General features: G+C 49.0%; 1 protein-coding gene across 3 annotated transcripts in view; it reads right to left on the minus strand.

The window, feature by feature from the left end:
* Window positions 1-21,885, minus strand: part of AMOTL1 (angiomotin like 1) — an 88,068-nt gene that overhangs the window by 26,281 nt on the left and 39,902 nt on the right. For all 3 annotated transcript variants that reach the window (XM_082069122.1, XM_082069123.1, XM_082069124.1), the window contains 3 exons: window positions 19,905-20,051; window positions 16,295-17,168; window positions 3,415-3,694 (listed from right to left, as the gene is read on the minus strand). In XM_082069122.1, coding sequence (XP_081925248.1) covers window positions 3,415-3,694; window positions 16,295-17,168; window positions 19,905-20,051 — 1,301 coding nt within the window. The remainder of the gene's footprint in view (window positions 1-3,414; window positions 3,695-16,294; window positions 17,169-19,904; window positions 20,052-21,885) is intronic.

The following is a 21,885-nucleotide window of genomic DNA, read 5'->3' on the forward strand; positions in this document are numbered from 1 at the left end:
CTGTGGGGAGCTGCTCATGACTTTGGCCTTGTCTAGTTTGGAGAAAAGGAGGCTGAGGGGCAACTTCATTGCCCTCTACAGCTTCCTGAGGGGGAGAGGTGGAGAGAAAGGTGCTGAGCTCTTGTCCCTGGGGTCCAGTGACAGGATGAGCGGGAATAGTTCAAAGCTGCGCCAGGGGAGGTTAAGACTGGACATTAAGAAGCATTTATTAACCAAGAGGGTGGTCAAACACTGGAACAGGCTTCCTAGAGAGGCGGCTGATGCCCAAGCCTGTCAGTGTTTAAGGACATTTGGACAACACCCTTAATAACATACTTTAACTTTTGATCAGTCATGAATTGGTCAGGCAGTTTGACCAGATGATCCTTATAGGTCCCTTCCAACTATCCTTCTCTTCTCTTTCTCCTCTTTCTCTTTTTCTTCTTCTCCCAAAAATCTGTTTCATGTGAGTTTTCCAGAATCAAAATGACATGATTAGTTACTCCAATAACAGCATAGTTTCAGCTACTTGATTCTATTATAGCTTTTTCTTTCAATAAGTGTGACTTCTTCTAGTGAAAGTTTTCTCTTCCTATAAATAGTTAGAGGCTATATTCAAGCCACCTCGCATTGCTCTCCTTGACCACTTAAGCAGATTGAGCTTTTCCCTTCTTGAAATGAAAGTATGGCTTAGCAAAAATCATTTTTAAAGCACTTTCCTGAATCCTTAACTACATTATTCCAACCAGGCACCATGCTCGGTTGGGGCCCTGACACCCGCTGGTTCCCGCGCCTCCCCTCTCCTGGGTGAGTTGTATCTGCAGAAGATGCCTGCTGCAGAGAGCTCCTACCACAGCAAAGCCGATTTTCCAACACAGCAGGGGGTTTCCACAGTCCTGCCCAATGCTGCTGGTTACCACAAGGGCTCTGCTCTGCCCATTATCTGCCATTATTTCCCAAAACACATCACCAAGCAAGTCTCCTGCATTCCTGGAGGCAAAGACTTGCTGCAGGAAGAGAAAGAACCTCCATCAGCACTGAACAAAATTAAATGAGAGCAGAAGAACAGTGATAAATTCTGCTGGTGTTTCTCAGTGGCTCTGGAACTTCCTTCCCCTTCTTTACGACTCTATGAAAAAACAGTTGAGCTTCTTCTCTACCTGGTAGTTCCTGGAGCCAACACACTCAAACAACCTATTCACTGGGAAGGGGAAGAGCCAGCCCAGCCTGGCAATTAAACTTCAGCAAGGTACCACCACCTAAAAATAACTAAATAACTAAATAAAGATAAAGTAATGCTTTGCTTTTGCACAAAGAGCTCAAAATAAAATGCCTACGACCCCTCTTTCTCCCCAATTCTTTTAAGGAAAGAAAACCAGACAACTCGTCAATCAGCACAGGGATTAATCACCACCTTGTACCTCTCTGCAAAAAGTGTGTTCAGACACACGACTGAGAATCTGACAACCCTCAGGGCTGATCTGCATGTATGAACACCCAGGAAGCCCTCCACATCAAGCTGATTTTCTCTAATTTCTTCTCCTATTCTGTATTCAACATAAGTGATGGGAGGGTGGCCCTGCATAGAATAAACTTGTTATGCAGGGCCAAACAAGAAGTGCTCCTCGTGACCCTTCCACTTCCAACAAGAGGAAAGAGTTTTCACACCCAAGTATGTAATTTAACTCACTGTTACATTTTCAGAGGTGATGTTTAGCTGAAACTGTGGGAACAGAGGAGGACCTGCCCTGTCCTTGTGTTCAAACACAGAGAGAACAGCACGGGAGGGATACTGTGTGTTAAGGCTTTGGTTCAGGCCATTTTCCTGAAGAAAGAATGCACTTGAGCATGTGTTTCACTTTAACACTCTGCTTACATTCCCCAAAGTCAATGGGATTCAGTCCACGCTCCATTGACTGAAGTGAGACTTCAGGCCGTGCTTGAATACCTTTCTGTTGGTGCCTGATGCAATCGACCCGCGGGGCATCCAAGATAAAGAGAGAGCCATTTCCAAGGGCGTAAAAGGAAATCGGAACATTTTTAGGCCATCGAACTCAAATACCTTTTACTGAACAACATGGCTTTTGTAAAATTAATAGCTAGAATATTTCTTTTTGCCCCTGAAGGCCACAGGGAAGTCAGTGTTAAAACCTTTGCAGACATCTCCACAAAGAGTTAATGTTGCTGCAAAAAATTCTCAACTAAGTTTAGGAAATTCTGTGAATAAACTCAACTCATTTGGTTGCAGAGGAGGAGGCTTCAAAGATGACAAAAGCTACAAAACAACAGGTCTTTTTTCTAACCTGTTTGAACTTTCTGGTCTCAGACTTTTTCCCAAAGCTGAGGCTGGGACACAGTCTCTCAGAGCTACCCCTCCTCCTAGGAAGGGTGTCTCCAAGAACACCCTGATTCCACACAGCACAGAAGTTGAGCTCCTATATAGAGTCCTAAATTCAGAGAGAAAAGTCCTCCACTGTAAGCCCATCCATGTATAAGCAGTGGGAAGACACAAATGAAAGCAGTGTAGGAACCTGAATAACTCATTTCACAGAATCATGGAATGTTAGTGATTGGAAGAGACCTCGAAAAGATCATCTAGTCCAATCCCCCGCTCGCGACCCAGAGCCAGCAGATGTGGGGAGCATTTCTGCATTGCCTTCAGTGAACTCCCATTTTTAAGCAACTTCCATTTTGTTTGATTTGACCTTTCATCTTATCACCCTGGGCAGTGCAGGAGACATCATCCTTCTCCACTGAAAGCACTTAAGTTGCATACAGAAGAGAGGGTACAGGATCTCTTTGCAAAAGAGTTTTTGAGCAAAATCTTTACCAAATGGTTCTTTCAGATAAGGGGCAGTGCTTTTTGAACCCACATGTTCAAAGGCGGTTATCTAACATCAGCTCTTAGAAAACCACCGAGTAGTCACTGAAAGCCTCTGAGACAACCAAACTAATGCAAGTCCACACAACAGGCAACCCCACTGATGGCTGTTACACTTCCAAGAGTGTGGAGCACCATTCAAACATACTGTGGTGGACAAGACTGTTCAGGACTGATGTGGCTGTGCTCTTCAAATGCTTCTGCTGCCCATGCATATGGTGCAGGACCCTGCTGCCCCAGGAGCAGACTTAGCCCATGGGAGACTTCCACAGAAAGCTCCAGGGAGGCCAGCACAGAAGGATGGAAGGGGAAAATCCCCAACTGAGGGACATGTGATGAGCTGACCCATTTTGCCCTAGATGAAGAGTAGCCCATGGGCCTCAAGGCACAGGATTACACTTTCTGGGAGACCACCATGGAGAGGAAATGGTTAGAGATGGCCACTGGTGCATCCCCATTGCAGTGACATGACTATGCAGAACAGCTTGAGGGGCCCAAATGCAGAAGTACCAAGACGGTTGCCCTGCCCAGGCACCAAACACCCCTCCACATACCTTCTGCAGCTTGTCTGCCTTCTCATAGTAGCCCTCCAGCTCCTGCCGCAGCACGTGGTTCTCCTCAGAGAGCATCTCCACCATCTGCTGCGCCCGCTCCACGATGGCGAAGGCGTCGGGCGTCAGCTGCTGGCCCGGCGGTGTCGGTGTCAGCGGCTGGGCAGTGGCAGGGGCCGGCAGCGGTGGCAAGGTGCCTGGGAGCAGAGGGCCGGCGGCGGCCTGCGAGGACATGGGGCTGTGCTGCTGGGCCGGTGGCGGGAAGGGCGGCTGGCATTGTCGGCTGCGGGGAAGCACACAGGGGAGGTGTTAGAGCCGCATGTCCTCAAAACGCGCCCAGGAGCTTTCGCCTAATGACTGCACGGTTTATTAATAGGGTTATAACTGTACAGTCATGATTTCGATCCTTAGTCACTCCTAAATACCAACAATCACAGCAGGGACCAGGTAAATTGTCTCCTCGTCTGCTTTGGACAGTGATGTATACATCTGGCATGAACGGATAAAGGATGCATTGAGTCGAAAATGTAATTTTTGCCTAGGTGCACAGCTAATATTTCAGCAGCCAGCCAGCCTCTCCCTGCCCCCTCTTGCCACAAACCCCACCACTGAGAAGCGTAAGCCAGCAGGCTCGAAGGAGACACAAGGGATGCATTACTCCTCCCTTGAACACGGCTCCCTGCCTGGAGCGAGATCGGCTGACCAGCTGAATTGGGAGGCGAAAGGAAGCGATGTGAGCCAAGCAGTGTCCCTGAGCGGCTTTAGCAAGCGGCAAAGGGAAGGGTTCCGAGGAGCTGCTGGAGTCACAGCCCAGGTCAGCCACAGCAAGCCACCCAAGTCATCGTCCAGCGCGAGACCTCACTGTGTTACCCCCTGACTACCGGCGTCCATCACCCACCAGGCTTGTATCGGGGAAGGATAAGGAACTCGCTGGCAGCAGACCTGCTTGTGGGCTAGGCTTTCTGATGGCGGGTGGCTCCTAAATCCAGCCCAGTCACAGTTTGCTGGAGGATAACCCCGAAGAACATCTTAGTGGTGAGGGTAATCCTGTGGCTGGTGGCCAGGCAGGACCAGAGTCCCTCGCTTCTGTCTTGCGTTTCAGCCCTGCAAGCGCAGGAAGGGAGACTGTCCCTGTTTCAAAAGGGGAATTCTGGCAGGGAGCAGCTCAAAGCTTATCTGCACAGGACCTATTCCCACCCCACAGGCAGCCTGGAGAGCCGGCCAGGCCAGCTCAGAGCCTCGACCATCTGGCCTCAGAGATCCATGAAGCCTGTTTTTTAGACAGATGACTTTGTGCTATATAAATACATAACAAATATTATTACCATTGTCTTCAGCACCTACATGGCTTCTCAAAGTGGGGTTTTCAAAAGCTCTCAGTGTTGTCCTAATTCTACTGATAGTAAGCCATCACTGCCTTCAGCTGCAGCAGAACAAGATGAAAACTGCTCTGACAAGCTTGTTCCCACCAAGTCAGCAATTCAGCTGTATCTTCTGTCAAAACTAGAGGGAAAGCAAACGGGGCCCTGGGGCCCCCAAATGCAGCACACAGCCCCACGTTCCCATCCCGGCTCTTGTGCTTTGCCCAATGCATACACCATGCACGGAAAGGTGTTGAGATGGAGTGAACACCAGTGCTGAGCCCGTTCCCAAATGCGAGGACACTGCGGACCTGCCTGGCAGCACTGACCCTGGTCCAAGCTGTGTCCTTGGGAGGAAGGTCCTAGCCAAGCTTCATGCAGACAGCACTGGGAAAGCCTGTGCTGAACCAGCCCTGGCCTCCAGACGAGTTTACCTGCACAGCACAGATGCACCCTCAGGCTGTGTCTCCCCCCATAAATTAAACACCCATGGAGGCAGCTCAGAAGGACAGGAGAGCTCCCAGGGCCAGGAGCATTTGTGCTCAGCCCTGGCATGTTACTTCTCTGGCAGAGGTACAGGCTAATGACTAAGGAGCTAAACACCTGCGGAAAGTGGATGACACTTCTCAAAGGACAGTAAGGCACGGAGGTGTTGTATAACACTTCACATCTGGCCGACGAAACATAAAGTAATTCATACGAGTCACGGAACAGTTGGGGTTAGAACAGACTTTCAAAACCCATCTGGTCCAAACCCCTGCCATGGGCAGGGATTCCTTCCACTCGACCAGGTTGCTCAAAACCCCATCCAACCTGTCCTGGAGCACTTCCAGGGATGGGGCATCTACCACATCTCTGGGCAGCCCATTCCAGTGTTTCACCACCCTCACAGAGAAGAATTTCTTCCATACACCTGATCTAAATCTACCATCTTTTAGATTAAAACTGCTGCCCCTTGTCCTATCACCACAGGCCCTGCTAAAAAGTCTCTCTTTCTCATAAGCCCCTTTTAAGTACTAGAAGAGCACAACAAGGTCTCCCCGGAGCCTTCTCCAGGCTGAACAACCCCAGCTCTCTCAGCCTGTCCTCCCAGCAGAGCTGTTCCAGCCTCTGATCATTTCTGTGGCTCCTCTGGCCCCTCTCCAACAGGTCCATGTCTTTCCTGCACTGAGGGCTCCAGAGCTGGACACAGGACTCCAGGTGGGGTCTCACCAGAGCGGAGCAGAGGGGTAGAATCACCTCCCTCCACCCTCTGGCCACGCTCCTCCTGATGCAGCCCAAGATACAATTATTCTTTTGAGCTGCAAGCGCACATTGCCAGCTCATGTCCAATCTTTCATCCACCAGTACCACCAAGTCCTTCTTGTCAGGGCTGCTCTCAATCCCTTCATTCTTCCAGCCTGTATTGATACCAGGTGTTACCCTGACCCAGGTGCAGGACCTTGCACTTGGCCTTGTTGAACCTCATGAGGTTCACATGGGTCCACTTTTCAAGCCTGTCCAGGTCTCTCTGAATGGCGTCCTGTCCCTCAAGCAAACCAGCTGCACCATTCAGCTTGGTGTCATCCACAAACTTGCTGAGGGTGCACTCGATCCCACTATCTATGTCATTCATGAAGATATTAAATAGTACTGGTCCCAGTATGGACCCTTGAGGGACACTGCTTATCACTGGCTTCCACAGGGACACTGAACCATTGACTGTAAGTCTTTGGATGCAGCCATCCAGCCAAGTCCCATCCATCTAACAGTCCATCCATCAAACCCACCTCTCTCCAATTTAGAGGTAAGAATGTTGTCAGGGACTCTATCAAAGGCCTTACAGAAATCTAGGTAGCTCTTCCCTTGTCTACTAATGCAGTCGCCGTATCATAGAAGGCCTTCAGAATAGTCAGGCACTATTTGTCCTTGGTGAACCCATGTTCGCTATCTCTAATCACCTCCCTGTCTTCCAAATGTTTCAGCATAGCTTTCAGGAGGACCTGTTCCATGATCTTACCATTTCTTAAGCAACATTACAAAGTTTTATCTGTTGTTGCTGGTGAAAACTCTGCTCTAGCCCCGCTCACTAATCCCATGTTGCAGCGTGCACCACAACGGCAACGCAACAGCTCAGAGAAGTGGGAGAAAGAAAACTACAGCAGCCACGCAACAACACCCCTCACCAAATGCCAGGCTAACTGGAGCTAAAATCCATCCCACCCCCCAGAGAAGAGGATGCTACAGCAGCTCTTGCTTCTGTACTGACCGCAGTGATTTGCTGCAGTGCTTTAGCAGGATGTGGGACATTCCAATGGGGAGCACATCATTTTGATTCAGGATGTGAGGCTGCCTTGCTCTCCTGCTTTTGTCATCAGAAAGAGAAGGAGTGTGCACCCCTAAGCTGACCTCCTGGCTGGTGTATCTGCACTGTGGCCTTTAGATGCTCTCAGCAAAGCCCAGAGCTGCAAAAGGAAGCATGTCCTGACCTCGAAATCCCTCTGAAGTGGCGGGCCCAAGGTGGTCCCAGAGCTCCTGAACACTGGGACTGGGTTAAGATGCTGCTTCTCCTCATCTGCCTTTGGAGTTTACTGCCTCTTTGCCCTCACCACTCCTGTCTGCTGCTGGGACCTCGTGGCAGGATGCCTGGGGGGCACACTGACCTGAGGGGCTTGTTTTACCTTCCTGAGACCAAAACCATGTCTCCTAGCAGTGCCTGGGGACCCGAGGCCATGCATGCCAGGGAGCCCTGTGCCAAGCTACTCTGCAAATTGTAAGGACAGCCCACCATGGGCACGGCTCTCCTACCATCTTCACAGTGCCCCTTTCCTTCTGGTGCCCCAGCATGTAAAGCCCAGCGAGGGACCCTGCACCTCTCGTGGGACTGGAATACTTTTTTTCTCAAAAATCTGAACAAGAAAGAACATCATGAGCAAGGTACAATGCAAAAGGGATCACCCATGATGCAAAAGATGCTCCACAGTATGTGCAAATACAGCCAAGTGTGTGGCACCTCCTCAGCGCTGCTGACAGCCTGCACTTGCATGTTTTACCATGACAATTAATTCAACTAAACGTTTCACAGAATGGTTTGGGCTGGAAGGGACCTCTGGAGATCATCTTGTCCAACCCACCTGCTAAAGCAGGTTCACCAGAGCAGATCACACAGGAATGTGTCCAGGTGGGTCTGAATGTCTCCAGAGAAGGAGACTCCACAACCTCTCTGGGCAGCCTGTTCCAGGGCTCTGGCACCCTCAAGGTAAAGCAGCTTCTCCTCATATTCAGAAGGAACCTCCTGTGTTTCAGTGTGTGTCCATTGCCCCTCATCCTATTACTGGGCACCACTGAAAAGAGTCTGGTCCCGTCCCGTGACATCCACGTTTGTTTGTCTTTACCACAATAAAGGCCACAGCTGATTTTATGCAAGTAAACACCCAGCTGGACACGGTTATATGACTATAAAGACACAGATTTGCTACAGGTACAGATTTTCTCACTTCTTTACAGAAACAGTTTAAAGCAATATAATAAAATTGATCTTTGAATGTAAACCAGTGGAGATACAGCAATTTTCCTTTTCATAATGAAGTAGTACAATCTTGGGTCATAGATACACCCTTTAAATGCTTGCAGGAACTCCTCATACTGTACTTTAGGCAAATCTCAACCTCCCATCAATTTTGATTTTTTCATGTGCACAACTGTCTGTCCAGCTTTACAAAGGGGGAGAGATCCCTGGGACCCCAATTTTCTTGAACTGCAAACCAGTTATTGAGCTATTAAGGATTTACACCCTGTAGCAGCAGCTGGGCACCGGAGTCTTGACCACCAGGGCCACAGGAGAGAGTCTCCAAAGTGTTTTACAGCTTGGAAACTGAACGGGCACAATTGACATTACACCTTTTGAAATGTGGCTGTTCAACACAATTAACATGTTTCTGACTTTCCTTTTACTTGTTTAATCTGTCCCTATTTAATTCTGACTTTATCAACTGCAAAATCTCTGAGTGTATATGCAATAAAATCAACACAGGAATTCACATTAACAAATCAACATTTGTGGAAATAGGACAGTTATAATATCAGCTTAGTTCACATCCAACCTCTCACATAAAGCTCCAAAGAAACAAAGCAATCAGGATTATCCTGAGCTCCCTCAGGCTTAGTAAAGAACAACATTCTCAAAATGCTTCTACTGCATTTTAAATGTTGATCCTACTCTGCATTAGAGCAGGTTAAAATCTTCCAGCTAAACACATTTTTATAAAAAATTGTCCTTAAAAGCAAGAAACTGTGGAACAAGATGAGTTTCGGGTATCTCTGCAAAACTTCAGCTATGTTTCTATCAGAAACATATTTTTGTGGGCATTATTGTAGGAGTAGGGCTCTTATATACTTCCGCAATGCAGTGTAAAGAAGAAGAAAAAAAAAACAAACTAGGGAAAACAGCTTTTAGAATATGGAGTACTAGGCAGGCAGTGAGCCTTTCAAGGGCTACTATTCAAGGGCCACCAGACTGCACTCTCTCTTTTAAGTGATGTATAGCTTGCAATATACATAATAGCTTACTATACATAGCTTGCAATACAGTGTCTTCAGCAAAATGCTTGACCATAGACTTCACTTCCATGAAAAATTCCTCAGAATTCAACAAGGGCGCCCAAGCCCCCAGATTTAGGCATGGGTTTCACACACCTCTTACACTTGAATGCCTGGGAGCAAGAATGACCAACAGAGAGGAATCTGGGGGGAGGAATTACAGAATCACAGAATCCACTGGGTTGGAAAAGACCTCAGAGATCTTCAAGTCCAACCCTTGGTCCAACTCCAGTCCATTGGCTAGATCATGGCACTAAGTGCCATGTCCAATCTCAGTTTAAAAACCTCCAGGGACGGCGAGTCCACCACCTCCCTGGACAGCCATTCCAATGCCTGACCACTCTCTCTGGAAACAATTTCTTTCTAATATCCAGCCTAAATTTCCCCTGGCAGAGCTGAAGCCCATGCCCCCTTGTCCTATTGCTGACTGCCTGGGAGAAGAGACCAATCCCCACCTGGCTAGAACTTCCCTTCAGGTAGTTCTAGAGAGTGATGAGCTCACCTCTAAGCCTCCTCTTCTCCAGACTAAACAACCCCAGCTCCCTCAGCCTCTCCCCATAGGTCTTGTGTTCAAATCCCTTCACCAGTCTTGTTGCTCTTCTCTGGACCCGCTCCAGCACTTCAATATCTTTCCTGAACTGAGGTGCCCAGAACTGAACACAATAAGTAGTTGTATGTAGGAATAAGAAACCCTGAAATTACAATTAATGATAAAGTCCACTTGCCATTGACAACTAGGAAATTGTAAATACAGAAGCGCTATTGCTTGATAAAGCAAGGCAGTATTAGGAAGCAATGAAATAAAAATGCTTGTAAATGTTCTGGAAAGCGAAGCCCATCTCTCCCCTGCTAGAGGTACAATGCAGCTCTCCTGTATGTAGGGATGAAGAGTGGCCAGCGGAGGAAGAACTTTGTTTCCAACATACCATGGCATTTACATTCATAATTAAAACAGTCTCCTTTAACCTATTTAGCTCCTCTTTCTCCAAATGCTCTGCCTTCCTTTGCCTCCCAGGTAGACTGGCCTACTTCATCTCTATAAGACTCTCCCAAGGGACTTAATCTCACAACTTCACACACCTGCTGTGGATGCTCCAGCTGAGTCAGCAAATAGAAAGAGGTGTTTCTGGGGTGCAGATCTTGAAAGCTGCCTTAGGCTTTTTTACCTTATAATGTGAGTAAAAAGTGCGTGAAAGGTGCTTATTTCTGCCCATTGAGTCTGGCTACTAAACTCAGACCCAGGGATCTACCTGACTTCAACTATGATTTCTGTAGTCACGAAGCAGACTCCAAATGCTGTTCTTTGTAGCTGTGGATAATGTAGAGGAATCAGTGTTGTCACTGTATGGGAAAAAGACAGGATCTTGGAGGAGTCTGTAAGCCCAGTCTGATGGTCATGGTGCAAGGAAACACAGTTATAAACCTAGTATTAAATGCCAATAAAGCCAGAAATGAGATAAGATTTTCAATAGCCAAGACGTAGCCCCTGTGGTATCCTCTGGCTTGCAGAATCAGCAACAGTTGCAGCACCTTGTAGACACAAAGTTTTATTTCAAAACCATTCTGCAGACTTGGACTCGCATCTCCAGAATTCACTATTTTGTTAAAGTTTGTTAACGCTGGGAAGACTTGGCCTGGCTTCTTTGGGGGATGATTACATGAAGATTTGCTTGGCAAAACTGTCACCTGAAAAGACACACACCATATTAAACATATCCTCTGCAGTTAAGAGAGGGACAAGACGTATTTCTTCACAGGGATCCACACTCAGAATAGATATTTCTTCTAAAGCCCAGCTGATTTTCAGGAAGGGAAAAGGTGCCTTCCTCAACCTCTGTGCTCCTAGAGGAACCAACCAGGATAACAACATGGAAGGGTAAAGAGAAATTATACGGGCATCACCCAAGCTGTGGGAACAGCTTCGTTTCTCTTTTATTTATTTTCATGAGAGGCAGATTAGACCTGAAGGAGGGGATACAAAGCTCACGCTTGTGCCTGGGCTGTCCTCGCAGGGAAACACCAGCAGGACTCAGCTTGGGCCAGACATCCCTGGGCTCAAATCCAGACACCCCTGGGCTCAGCCCCACTGGCAGCACACCCCCAGCCTGGGGGGTCTCGGGGAGGAAAAGTAGCTCCTTGTTGTCCCCTCAGCAGCCACAGACATGTGGTTGAATGAGTAAATATCAACATGTTGTCAGAAAACAGCAGTAATGTGGGGGGGTGGTTAATACACAAATAACTGGAGAAGCCACATACTATTCTGGCAGTTAAATATAGGCTTCTACATCCAGGCAGGATGGAATTTTATGAGGCACATAAAAAAATTGGATATCTCTAAAAACAGACCAGATTTATTCTTCAGTTGCATGCCACCTTTTAGAATGCATGGATTAAATCAGAATTAAAAGGTGCCTGCACGATTGACTTCTGCAGGTAGCCACGAATGAAGTCATCTCACCAAGCAGTGGTGTTTGCAGTTCAGGGCTTCATGTGCATTATAAACACTTTTTATTAACAGTGTAGAGAAAAAAAATCATTCAGGATAAAAGATACCAGGATCTGACAAGGGCCACTGGGAGCAATGAAGAGGATTCATTGCATTGAGTGATCTGGATCACTGCTTAAGCATGGCAGGGAGAAACAGTATGGACTCGGGCAGGTTCAAGTTCATCTTCCCAGGAATAAACACAACAAGGTACAGCAACAGGGTGAGAAAATCTGTTCTGGGCTGTGACTACACCCACATGCCTGACCAGATAACAAGCTGGATGGGGAGCTCCTGGGGTGCAAACGTCTGAAACGGCAAGTGTTAATAAGCAACATAAATGAGGAACATTGAGTCGCATTGCAGAGGTGATATTATATCTGATTAACCTTTTTTTTCGGCTGGTACTGCAATGGTGTCCAGGTCACTTTCCACAGTGAAAAAAGGGGGTTTGACAACAGTGAAATAATTACAGGGCTCCATCTGTTAAGTGCATTAAAGGACCCAAAGCACAGGGCTCCTCACTGTATCTGACAAAGATATTGCAAAATCCCAGCTGGTAACCAGAAATCACAGGCTAAAACTAAGATGCAGATCTGTGCCAGAGATGGCAATTAGCTAGTGGAACAAGTCTGTAAAGGCCGTGATGGATTCTCCAGACAGAGAGTTTTATAGTCACCAGGACTGGATGTTTCATAAACTGCAATTAATTCACAGCATCGTGCAAAATAACAACTTTGATTATGTCAAAACCCTTTAACCTGACAAGCTCTGACTCTGAACACGCACCTAAGAGAAGTCAGCAAAGACACCATTCAGGAACTGCTGCCCATCTAGGAAAGGACGAGTTTCTAAAAACTGTTATGCTTGGCCAACTTAAAGCATTCAGAAGTCGTGAGTCACGGCTCCAAGCATCATGCAACTGGCTTAAAAATACTGATACTTTAAAACAAGAATAAATATTGGTTCATCTCTATTTGCCTTCTAGGTATGGGATTTTTTTGCCTTTTAATCTTCAGGCTTCAAGCTCTGCAACTGTGATGTCCATAAAGCAGTGGTCACTAAGCCTAATTTATATAAATGCTGAGATTAACACAGTATCTTACGACTCTAGAAGATCTTCAGAATAATACCAAATACCTTGAGATTTACTATAAAGTTGTGAGATTTCACCATGGTGATTATAAAGGCAATGTTCCTTTTAAAACCTGTGAGTTTAAAAAAAACAAAGAGCCAAACCAAAAAAGCAAGTCCAGCAGCAGCTGCAGTTATCCCATCTTCTGCAACAGCTCCCTGCCAGCATTTGTGGGTTTCCAGCCCCATTTCCCTCATCACACGAGGACGTAGCGGAGGGAAGTAGGGGATCTGTGACCCTACATGTTTTTTCCATCCCTGGTATCTGTGGGCGCTTCTTCTGGACAAAGGCAGCTCTGTGCTTCTCCCCTCTCTTTCCTCGAAGGCAGAAGCCCTTTGCATAGTCCCTGTCCTGAGGACGCCAGGATGGAAGGGCTGGAGAACAGATACAGCCAGGACAGAGAAAAGATGATGCTAGGTTATATGAGATTCCCATCTGACCACAGGCAAAACTGTGTTTCCATTAGGTTCTTTCCCAGGCCCACCTGGTGAGATGAAAGCTGCAATTTCTCACCTCGCTTGCTCCTCTAACAGAAGAAAAAACAAAAACAAAACAGCCTCTCCAAATCCTACTCTTCCATTAACCTTATGAAACTGAGTAGTACTTGACCTCTCTTATCAAGGTCCTTCACCCCAGCCAGAGAGCTGGCTGTGAGCCTCCCCAGGGCCCAGGTAAAGGGGGAAGCAGTGAGCAAAACTGGAGGCATGAGCAAGTTTGTGCTTGGGAGCAACCCAGCGGTGTAACAGCCCCTGGGCTCTCCTCCAGCAGCACTTGGGGGCTGCCGCCCAGATGAGTCCTGTAGCAGACATGGGGCTGATGTCTCTGAGCAGGTAACCTGCCTTTACCCTCTCCACATAGAGGAATATCTGGGGCAGAGGCCATTTTATAGAATTGCATATTAACCACGCTCATTCTAGACCTGAGCGAGCCCACCCTGCGACACAGCTCCAGATGTGGCAGGGATGCACCGCAGCACCACTGCTGCACACCAAGAAATGGCAAGTGATGAGCACACTGGGATTGCTGCCACTTCCTACAGCCTTTTACCACCCAAATATTTCCAGGTGGCAAGGCCACCTGGTGGCAAGGCAGCCTGTGAGGCCACTTATAAAGTGGGATATGGTACAGGAGAAGAAACCAAGCCAGTTCACACCAATGAAGAACAGGTAATGTCAGCGGTGAATATGTCAGCACTCCCAAGCAAAGTGAAAGGCTGACATCCATGCATCAAAAATATACTAGAAAAAAGCACGAGACAGAATGAAGACCACTGCTTTGTGGAGGCCACAAGGCTCACTGTCTGACATCTTCTGCACAGCCAAACGTCCCCCCAGCCACTGGCACTGTGCAAGCAAAAGCACGAGATACAGTCTGCGAGCAAGCAAATGTCCTGCTAGTGCTAATCACTGCCTCACACATAGCTGGCAGGAACATGTAGGCAGGAAACATCCTCCAAAATCTAGGCACCTCATGAAAGGAGCTAAGAGGGACCTGAAAATCCCTGTCTGTGCACCAGGACCTGGACCCACCTTAGAGAAAGCACAAGAGAGAGCACACACCTTAGACCACACCTAGCTTTGATGAAACGCCCTCCAGCCATGCCAACCTCCTCAGCTACCCCTGGAAAGGCCAGCAGGGATACATACAGATCAGGAGCTATTCAGGCCCTGAGCTTGAGAAAGCTATTCAGGCTTGCTAAGCTGCAAGAAAGACACCATTTGAGGTTTTTTTAAAAGTCTGCAAACTGCAGCGGCTCTGCTCGGTTGCACTGCTGCACAACACATTCCCCACTGCCCCTCAACCTGCCAGCAGGGACATTTCTCCACCATCATGCAAAGCAAACAGCACACAGGGGTAGCAGGCAAACCCTCTGTACTGTGATTTGGGGATTAAACCGTGGTTCCTTAATGAGAATGAGCAGTAGTCATCATCATGAACCAGGGGCTTCTCCCCCACAGCTGCTGGGGTGATCAAGCTGTGCCTTGGCATAAGGCTTGGGCAGGCCCTTGCTGTCAGTGTGGAAAGCTGCACTGAAATCAAGGGGTTTCTCAGTATTAACCTTGCTGATCAGGCATCGGGACAAGGTTTTAAACTGGTCCCAAAGGGTTTCCCACTCAACACCAGTGCTGTTCCCAGTCAGCTGCAGCAGTGCATGCAGTGCCCGGGTCTGCTCGCTCACACGGACTCAGCAGAACAGACTCTGTGGGTACTGAATCAGCATTTTTCAAGAGTAATAAAACAACCCAAACCAGCTCCTTTTCTGTGGGGATAAATCTGCTTGGTGCCAGAGATGTTTGTTAGCTCTGCAAATGGCTGCAGCAGAGCATGGCCCCAGCTCAACCCTGCTGCACTAAAGTTCATATAGCTGTTTTTTAGCATAAACAGAGATTTTCGCTGAGCTTTTAAAAATATCGTCTTCCTTTGAAATAACTGCACAAACTCCACACAGTGGTGGGCTGGTAATCAAAACACAAGTGTAGCTGGAGGAAGGCCAGCGGTTCTCAGTGCGGGTCCTCTGCCTGTTGCAACTGCCCTGCAACGTTCACCAAAGACGCGCGCTCCGAGTTCCTCCCCGTCTTGACACAAAACCTGTCACTTCTGCAAAGATGGAAAGGAAGAGCATTCACTCCCTGATTTCATGCCTTACAAATTTTGGAAAGGAAGAGCTGGGTCAGCTGTGTCACCTTTTCTCTGTGCCTGCACTGTGGCAAAATAAGCGTCTGCAACTTGAGTCAACACCAACAAAACTTTTGGGGATTTTGGGGTCAGTAAAGACTTAATGGGGCAGCTTGCAACATGAAAACCACTCACATCCATACCACAAAATTCCAGCCTCCCAAATACAGCAAAACACCATCCGGGAGGTCAAAGAGACAGGTCTGAGACAGGGAAACACTTGCCTTTAGGTACAACAAGCAAAAGGGAGGCAGCAACTCTGCCCAGGCACTGGCCAGGACCGCGCTGCTCACAGGGATCAGCACACAGCGAGCGAACACTCTGGATTATTTCTAATGCGCTTGGAATAAACCCGTGCTCGCGGGGAGGCCTGGCACGAGGGGCTCGGCACCGTGAAAGCCCTGCGTGAGCTCTGTTGGGAAGATTTAAATAGGACATAAGCAGTGTATACACTTCATATAGCACTCCTGGGGATGCAGGTGCCTTCACCAGCCATCCTAGCCGCAGCGGTGTGATGTCCCCACCGCATGCCCGAGGCTGAAGCTCACAGGGACCACGTCTACCCAAGACCCAAGCCCTGCAGACAATTAATCTTTCAGCAAGAGCAGGACCAGGCCCCTCCAGTGACCCACCCCCGGCGGCCATTACCTGCTGACCCCGTACTCCGGAGGCGGCTGGTAGCGGACCAGGGCCATCTCTGCCCGGGCGGGCTGGGGGGCAGCATAGGAGGCCTTGAGGACGTCCTGTGCTGGCTGCTCGCTGTAGAAGAGCCCATGCTCCTGCGCCTTGCTGCTGGGGGCCGCCGCTTTGCCTTTGTAGGGGTACTCGGGTGGTGGCCCACGTGGGTCCGTGGCCTTGCTGGGCGGTGGGGCCGCCTTGAAGCCCTTCCCACCCGCTGGGGCTGGGGGGTGCTGCTTGGCCCCGTTCCTCTCCAGTGAGAGCTGCATGATCCTTTCGCTCAGTGAGCGCACATGGCCCTGCTTCAGCTCCTTCAGCGCCTCGTCCTTGTGCGCCTGCCCGCTGTTGGCCCGGTTCACTGTCGGCCTCCCCTCCGTCCTGGACTTCTGGCTGGACGTGCCATAAAATCCCGCGGTGGCAGCGGGTGGCTGGGCTCGGAAAAACTGAGACTGCGCCTTGGCCTCCTCATAGGTGGGGAGCTCCTCGGTGCCGTGCGGGGGCTGTGGCGCCCGGGGCTGCTTCTCCATGGCAGCACCGTCCCCCTGGTGCTCCTGCCCCTGCGGTTCCTGCCGCCCCGATGGCTGGACCATTGGCGGCTCTTCGGGCGCGAGGTTTTCTGCGGAAGAGAGAGTGCTGGCAGTGCTGTTGGAGGGGCCGGCGCTGCCCGTCGCCTGGTGCTGTATGGCCAGCAGGTTCATGTTCTCGCTGGGGTTGCCATACCTCAGCCGCTCCTGGATCAGGCGCTGCAGGACGGTGCCGGCTGCCACCTCCTCCGCCCCTCGCATCTCCACCTCAGGCACCCGGCGGCAGCTGGGGGGGCGCAGGGTGCAGAGGGCCTCCTCAGCTGGGCAGGGAGAGAGAGAGGTGGCCATTAGCTCTGCTGCCTGGGAGGTCTGGTCCCCTCACCTTTTTTCCCCATCCTACACCCCACACCTGTGACTCCATACCCAGGATGCACCCCCATGCAACGCCCTGCCAGGGTCACCCTGGGATGTGGCTGCAAGCAGACGAAGGACGGAGGGCACCGCTCCCTACGCATCCCCCACCCCAGCTCATCCCTAATTCTGTTTGCAGTGACCCCTAAAATCATACTCCTATCCCCTCCCCTGCCATCCCCTCCGTAATATTCCATGCATCCCATAACCATGGCTCTGAACCCCCTCCCAAGTCAATGGAAGCATAAGAAAGGGGAAGGGAAGGGAAGGGAAGGGAAGGGAAGGGAAGGGAAGGGAAGGGAAGGGAAGGGAAGGGAAGGGAAGGGAAGGGAAGGGAAGGGAAGGGAAGGGAAGGGAAGGGAAGGGAAGGGAAGGGAAGGGAAGGGAAGGGAAGGGAAGGGAAGGGAAGGGAAGGGAAGGGAAGGGAAGGGAAGGGAAGGGAAGGGAAGGGAAGGGAAGGGAAGGGAAGGGAAGGGAAGGGAAGGGAAGGGAAGGGAAGGGAAGGGAAGGGAAGGGAAGGGAAGGGAAGGGAAGGGAAGGGAAGGGAAGGGAAGGGAAGGGAAGGGAAGGGAAGGGAAGGGAAGGGAAGGGAAGGGAAGGGAAGGGAAGGGAAGGGAAGGGAAGGGAAGGGAAGGGAAGGGAAGGGAAGGGAGGATTTCATTTGAAAGGGACCTACAACGATCATCTAGTCCAACTGCCTGACCAATTCTGGGCTGAACAAGTTAAAGCTTGTTATTAAGGGCATTGTCCAAATGTCTCTTAAACACTGACAGGCTTGGGGCACCAACCACTTCTCTAGAAAGCCTGTGGCAGTGTTTGACCTCCACCCAGAGATGCCTTGCACAGCTTAGAGAGGCAGCTCACATAGCAATACTAAAAGAGGTGCTGCATTTTTGATGGCCAAAGTGAGATGAGTCAAATGCCCTCCTAAGCACGCTGCCTGCCACAATAAAATAAACTGCAGAATGTGTCACAGGAAAACTGTGAAATTACACTAAAAATAAAAAGGTCCCAAAAGTGTAATTAAAGAGTAATCTGTGCTCTGTCATCTTCCCCTAAAACTGAAATTTCCCATCTGGCCAATAACACTATTTCTAAGGGAGTCAATACTAACTGTTGTAATTTTGCTGGATGAGTACAAGAAAGGCATTATGGTCACAGATGTAATACCAGAATTTTAAAAAGAGCACAGATGGATCAGCTACACAACCCTAACACAGGCTACTGAAGTTATCCAGAGGCAACAGTACCAATTTTGCACCATATACTCAGTGGAGCTTGCCCGGAGCCAGACATCTAATGGCATATAACCATGGGTGGGACATTGGGATCCCTCCCTCCACACCCATCCCAAAAGTGGTCTCAGACATCTGCCCAAACAGTGCCTAAGCCCAGAGGGGTGCTCCTGCAAAATCTCGGTGTGGACAAAAGTGAGAACAAGCCCACAGCTCTGGACCGAGTCCTCCCATGCCTCTAGGCAAGAAGGAGGTGCTGTTTTGAGTTCAGTTTTTTTGAGGTCATCCTTGGCAACTTTCTCTCCTGCTGTTTCCAGTTCTCAGAGGAGTTCGTCAGAAGGACTTACATTTGTTTTTTGGCATTTGAAAGCAGTTAGAAAGCAAACTTTCTCTTGAGGTCGGGTATTTCCCAGAGGTTTCATCAGTTACTGCACATGCTGTGGGATAACTTATACACAACCCAGATGCCAGAGGGGGAAGAAAAGCCTTTAAGAGAACAGGTCATTTCCACTAACTTTTCTGTGGCAAAGCCTTAAAGATGATTGTGAGAGAAGATTCCCAGGTGTAAAACACCCCACGCCTGCTCCATGAGATACACATCTCCTGCTTTCCCTGAGATGATGTTATCTGCCTGCCAGCCTGACTTTTGGGGGTTGCAGCCTGTCCACCAGCTTTCAGTGGGTCTCTCAGCTCCCTGGGCTGGTGTTTGAGGCAACAAGATGCACAGACATACACACACCCGTCCATCCAACTGCCTGCACAGCAGCCAAGTGCCCATCTACTTTAGATGCCTGTGAAGCTCTTGCTGCTTTACTCATGTTACTGCAGTGCAAAGAAGCCTCATCATACTGGCCATTTCTGTAGACATGAAACAAAAATCTCCCCAACATTCCAGAAAGCTCATTCTAACATACCAGAAAGCTCAGTCTGGGTTGTTAGACTATACCTGAGGTAAGCCTGATGAAAGGCAAAAAAGTCAACTCTACATGGTCAAGGCAGCTCTTAATAATACACCAGGAAGATTTTTACCCCTGTACTAGTCATCTGTTACCATCCTCATATCTGGGAGATGTACTTTAGTTGCCTATTTTTAAGGTCCAAGAGTACTGACCATAGTGCACCTGCGGTCCTGCTCCACCAGCAAAAAGCTATGGGCAGTGGTCCAGTGGTGCAGTGAAGAGCAACCATGCCCTTAAACGTTGCATCCTCCACAAGCATAAGTGAGAGATGATGGTGGGTTGTAACATTCAAGTCAAAGGCAACTCCCCTTTGACTCTACAGAGGATGAGAAGCTGGCCTTTAACTCTATAATTATTATTTGTAAATGGTCTAAACTGCTCAATTTATGCTTCAGAAAAAACCTGGAAGTAAATGTGGTGGATTCGTATGGAAGTGTGGCCACCTACTCACCAGCTTTTTCTTTGGCACTGATTGCTTCAGCTGTTAGTGGAGAAACGTCATGCCTGCCAGCAAACAACTGGTGATCCTGGTAAAGAAAGCCAGTATCTTCCAGTAGCTGGACTGGGCTGGTAGGCTTGTAACAAACAGATGTGGAGCCTGCAAGAAGGAAAAACAAAATGTCAGTAAAGAAATCACTTGAATGACAAAATATAAAGCAATGACTTATGGTGGAACTTTTATTAAGCATGGTTAGGTGCCTGAGAAGCCCTGACCCAACCACCTCTGCTGTCCACACCACCCAAATGACACATTAGCTCTGAGAAACAAGAGGCAGCCACCCAGTCAATCCTGCTGGTTTATGTACTGACACAGCTTGTCCTCTGAGGCCCCCAGACTAGGTACAAAGTAAGGCTGGCACAGCCTGGCTCGTAAGAGCTGACAGTGACAAACTCACAAATCAAGGCACAGCCCTGGGACATGAGGCCAAGAGAGCCAGCCTAAAACTGAGAGAGGGAGTGGGTAAAAAGAAGGACAGAATGATAGGTGAGGACCCGGCCGTACATTCAATTGGGCTAAAGTCTGTGAGAGGCTTTGCCACAAAATCCACTCATGAATAATAGCTCAGCAATACAGAAAATTGCTGAGGCATAAAATACAGCCAACGCTATCATGGGAGAGAGTTTATAAATCACTTTGTCGAGATGTTCTTAACATGGCAAGGAGAGGATGTAGCTGGAGAACTATGGGAATGTGTCCGGCAGACCGACCGCGCAGGAGCCGCACGCCTGAACCCTGGCATCCCACAGACGTCAACAGCCCCTTTTACAACCAGTGAGCAAGAACAAGTTCTCCTGGCCAGCAACAAGGCTCATCCTAAATCTGCTCTCAGGGGTGGCTTTCTCTGGCGGTGCTTGGTTTAACAAGCTCATGCAAAAAAACAGTGTCAAGATAGGAATGATATTGGCTTGACCCCACAATTTCAGAAAGACACAGATGGACTAGAGAGGGTCCAAATGAGGACCACAAAGGTGATCAAATGGCTGGAGAACCTGCCCTATGAGGAAAGGCTGAAGGAGTTAGGTCTTCTATCCCTGGAAAAGAGATGCCTTGGGGAGGGATCTCATCACAGTGTGCCAGTACTTAAAGGGTGGTTACCAAGAGGACAGAGGCTCTCTTATCACAAGGACCTACATAGAGAAGACACAGGGCAATGGGTACAAGTTGCAGCAGGAGTGGTTTTATCTTGACATGAAAATACATTTTCACAGTGAGAACAATCATTCACTGGAACAACCTCCTCAGTGACATGGTGGAGTACCTATCATGGGAGGTTTTCCAGATGTGATTGGACAAGGTGCTGGACAATCTCATCTAGGCTCCCTCTCCCACAGAAGACTGGACCAGATGATCTTTTGAGGTCACCTCCAACCCAGGCTGTTCCATGATTTTCCACTTCCGATTTATTTTTGTGTGCACTACCTCATTTTTGTGAAGAGAAGGCTCTTTGAGGTCCAAACCTCAGAGGTGAGTATCCCCCATCCCTGAGTTCCCTGGTGCAATGGGGACACAGCAGAATCACTGTCCATTTACACCACCCACTAGCAGTCATTTTAGACTAAGAGGTGACCATTGATCTCCAGCACTGACCACTGCCAAGGGACAAGCCCAGGTGGGATGTGGAGGGCTCTCAGTGGCACCGGTGGGATGTCCATCAGTCACAGTGGGCCATCTGTCCATACTGGTGGGGCAGAAAGCCCAGGAGAACAGGGACACACAGAACCTGCTCTGCAGGAAGAACTATCAGCCATGAATGACCTTCCAATCCCTAACATTCTGTGATTCTGTGACCTGGACTTACTAATCCTGAGTGCTTGGTTTGCACTCAGCTGCATGCTCACTGGCATATATCACATGGGGAGGTTGCTTTGCTCTCCTCCTTACATACAGGTCACCACCAACCCCATGCCCCTGCAAGGAACAGGGAAGCAGA

Source organism: Streptopelia decaocto (assembly GCF_964273445.1).
Source record: "Streptopelia decaocto genome assembly, chromosome: 1".
Lineage (NCBI taxonomy): Eukaryota > Metazoa > Chordata > Aves > Columbiformes > Columbidae > Streptopelia > Streptopelia decaocto.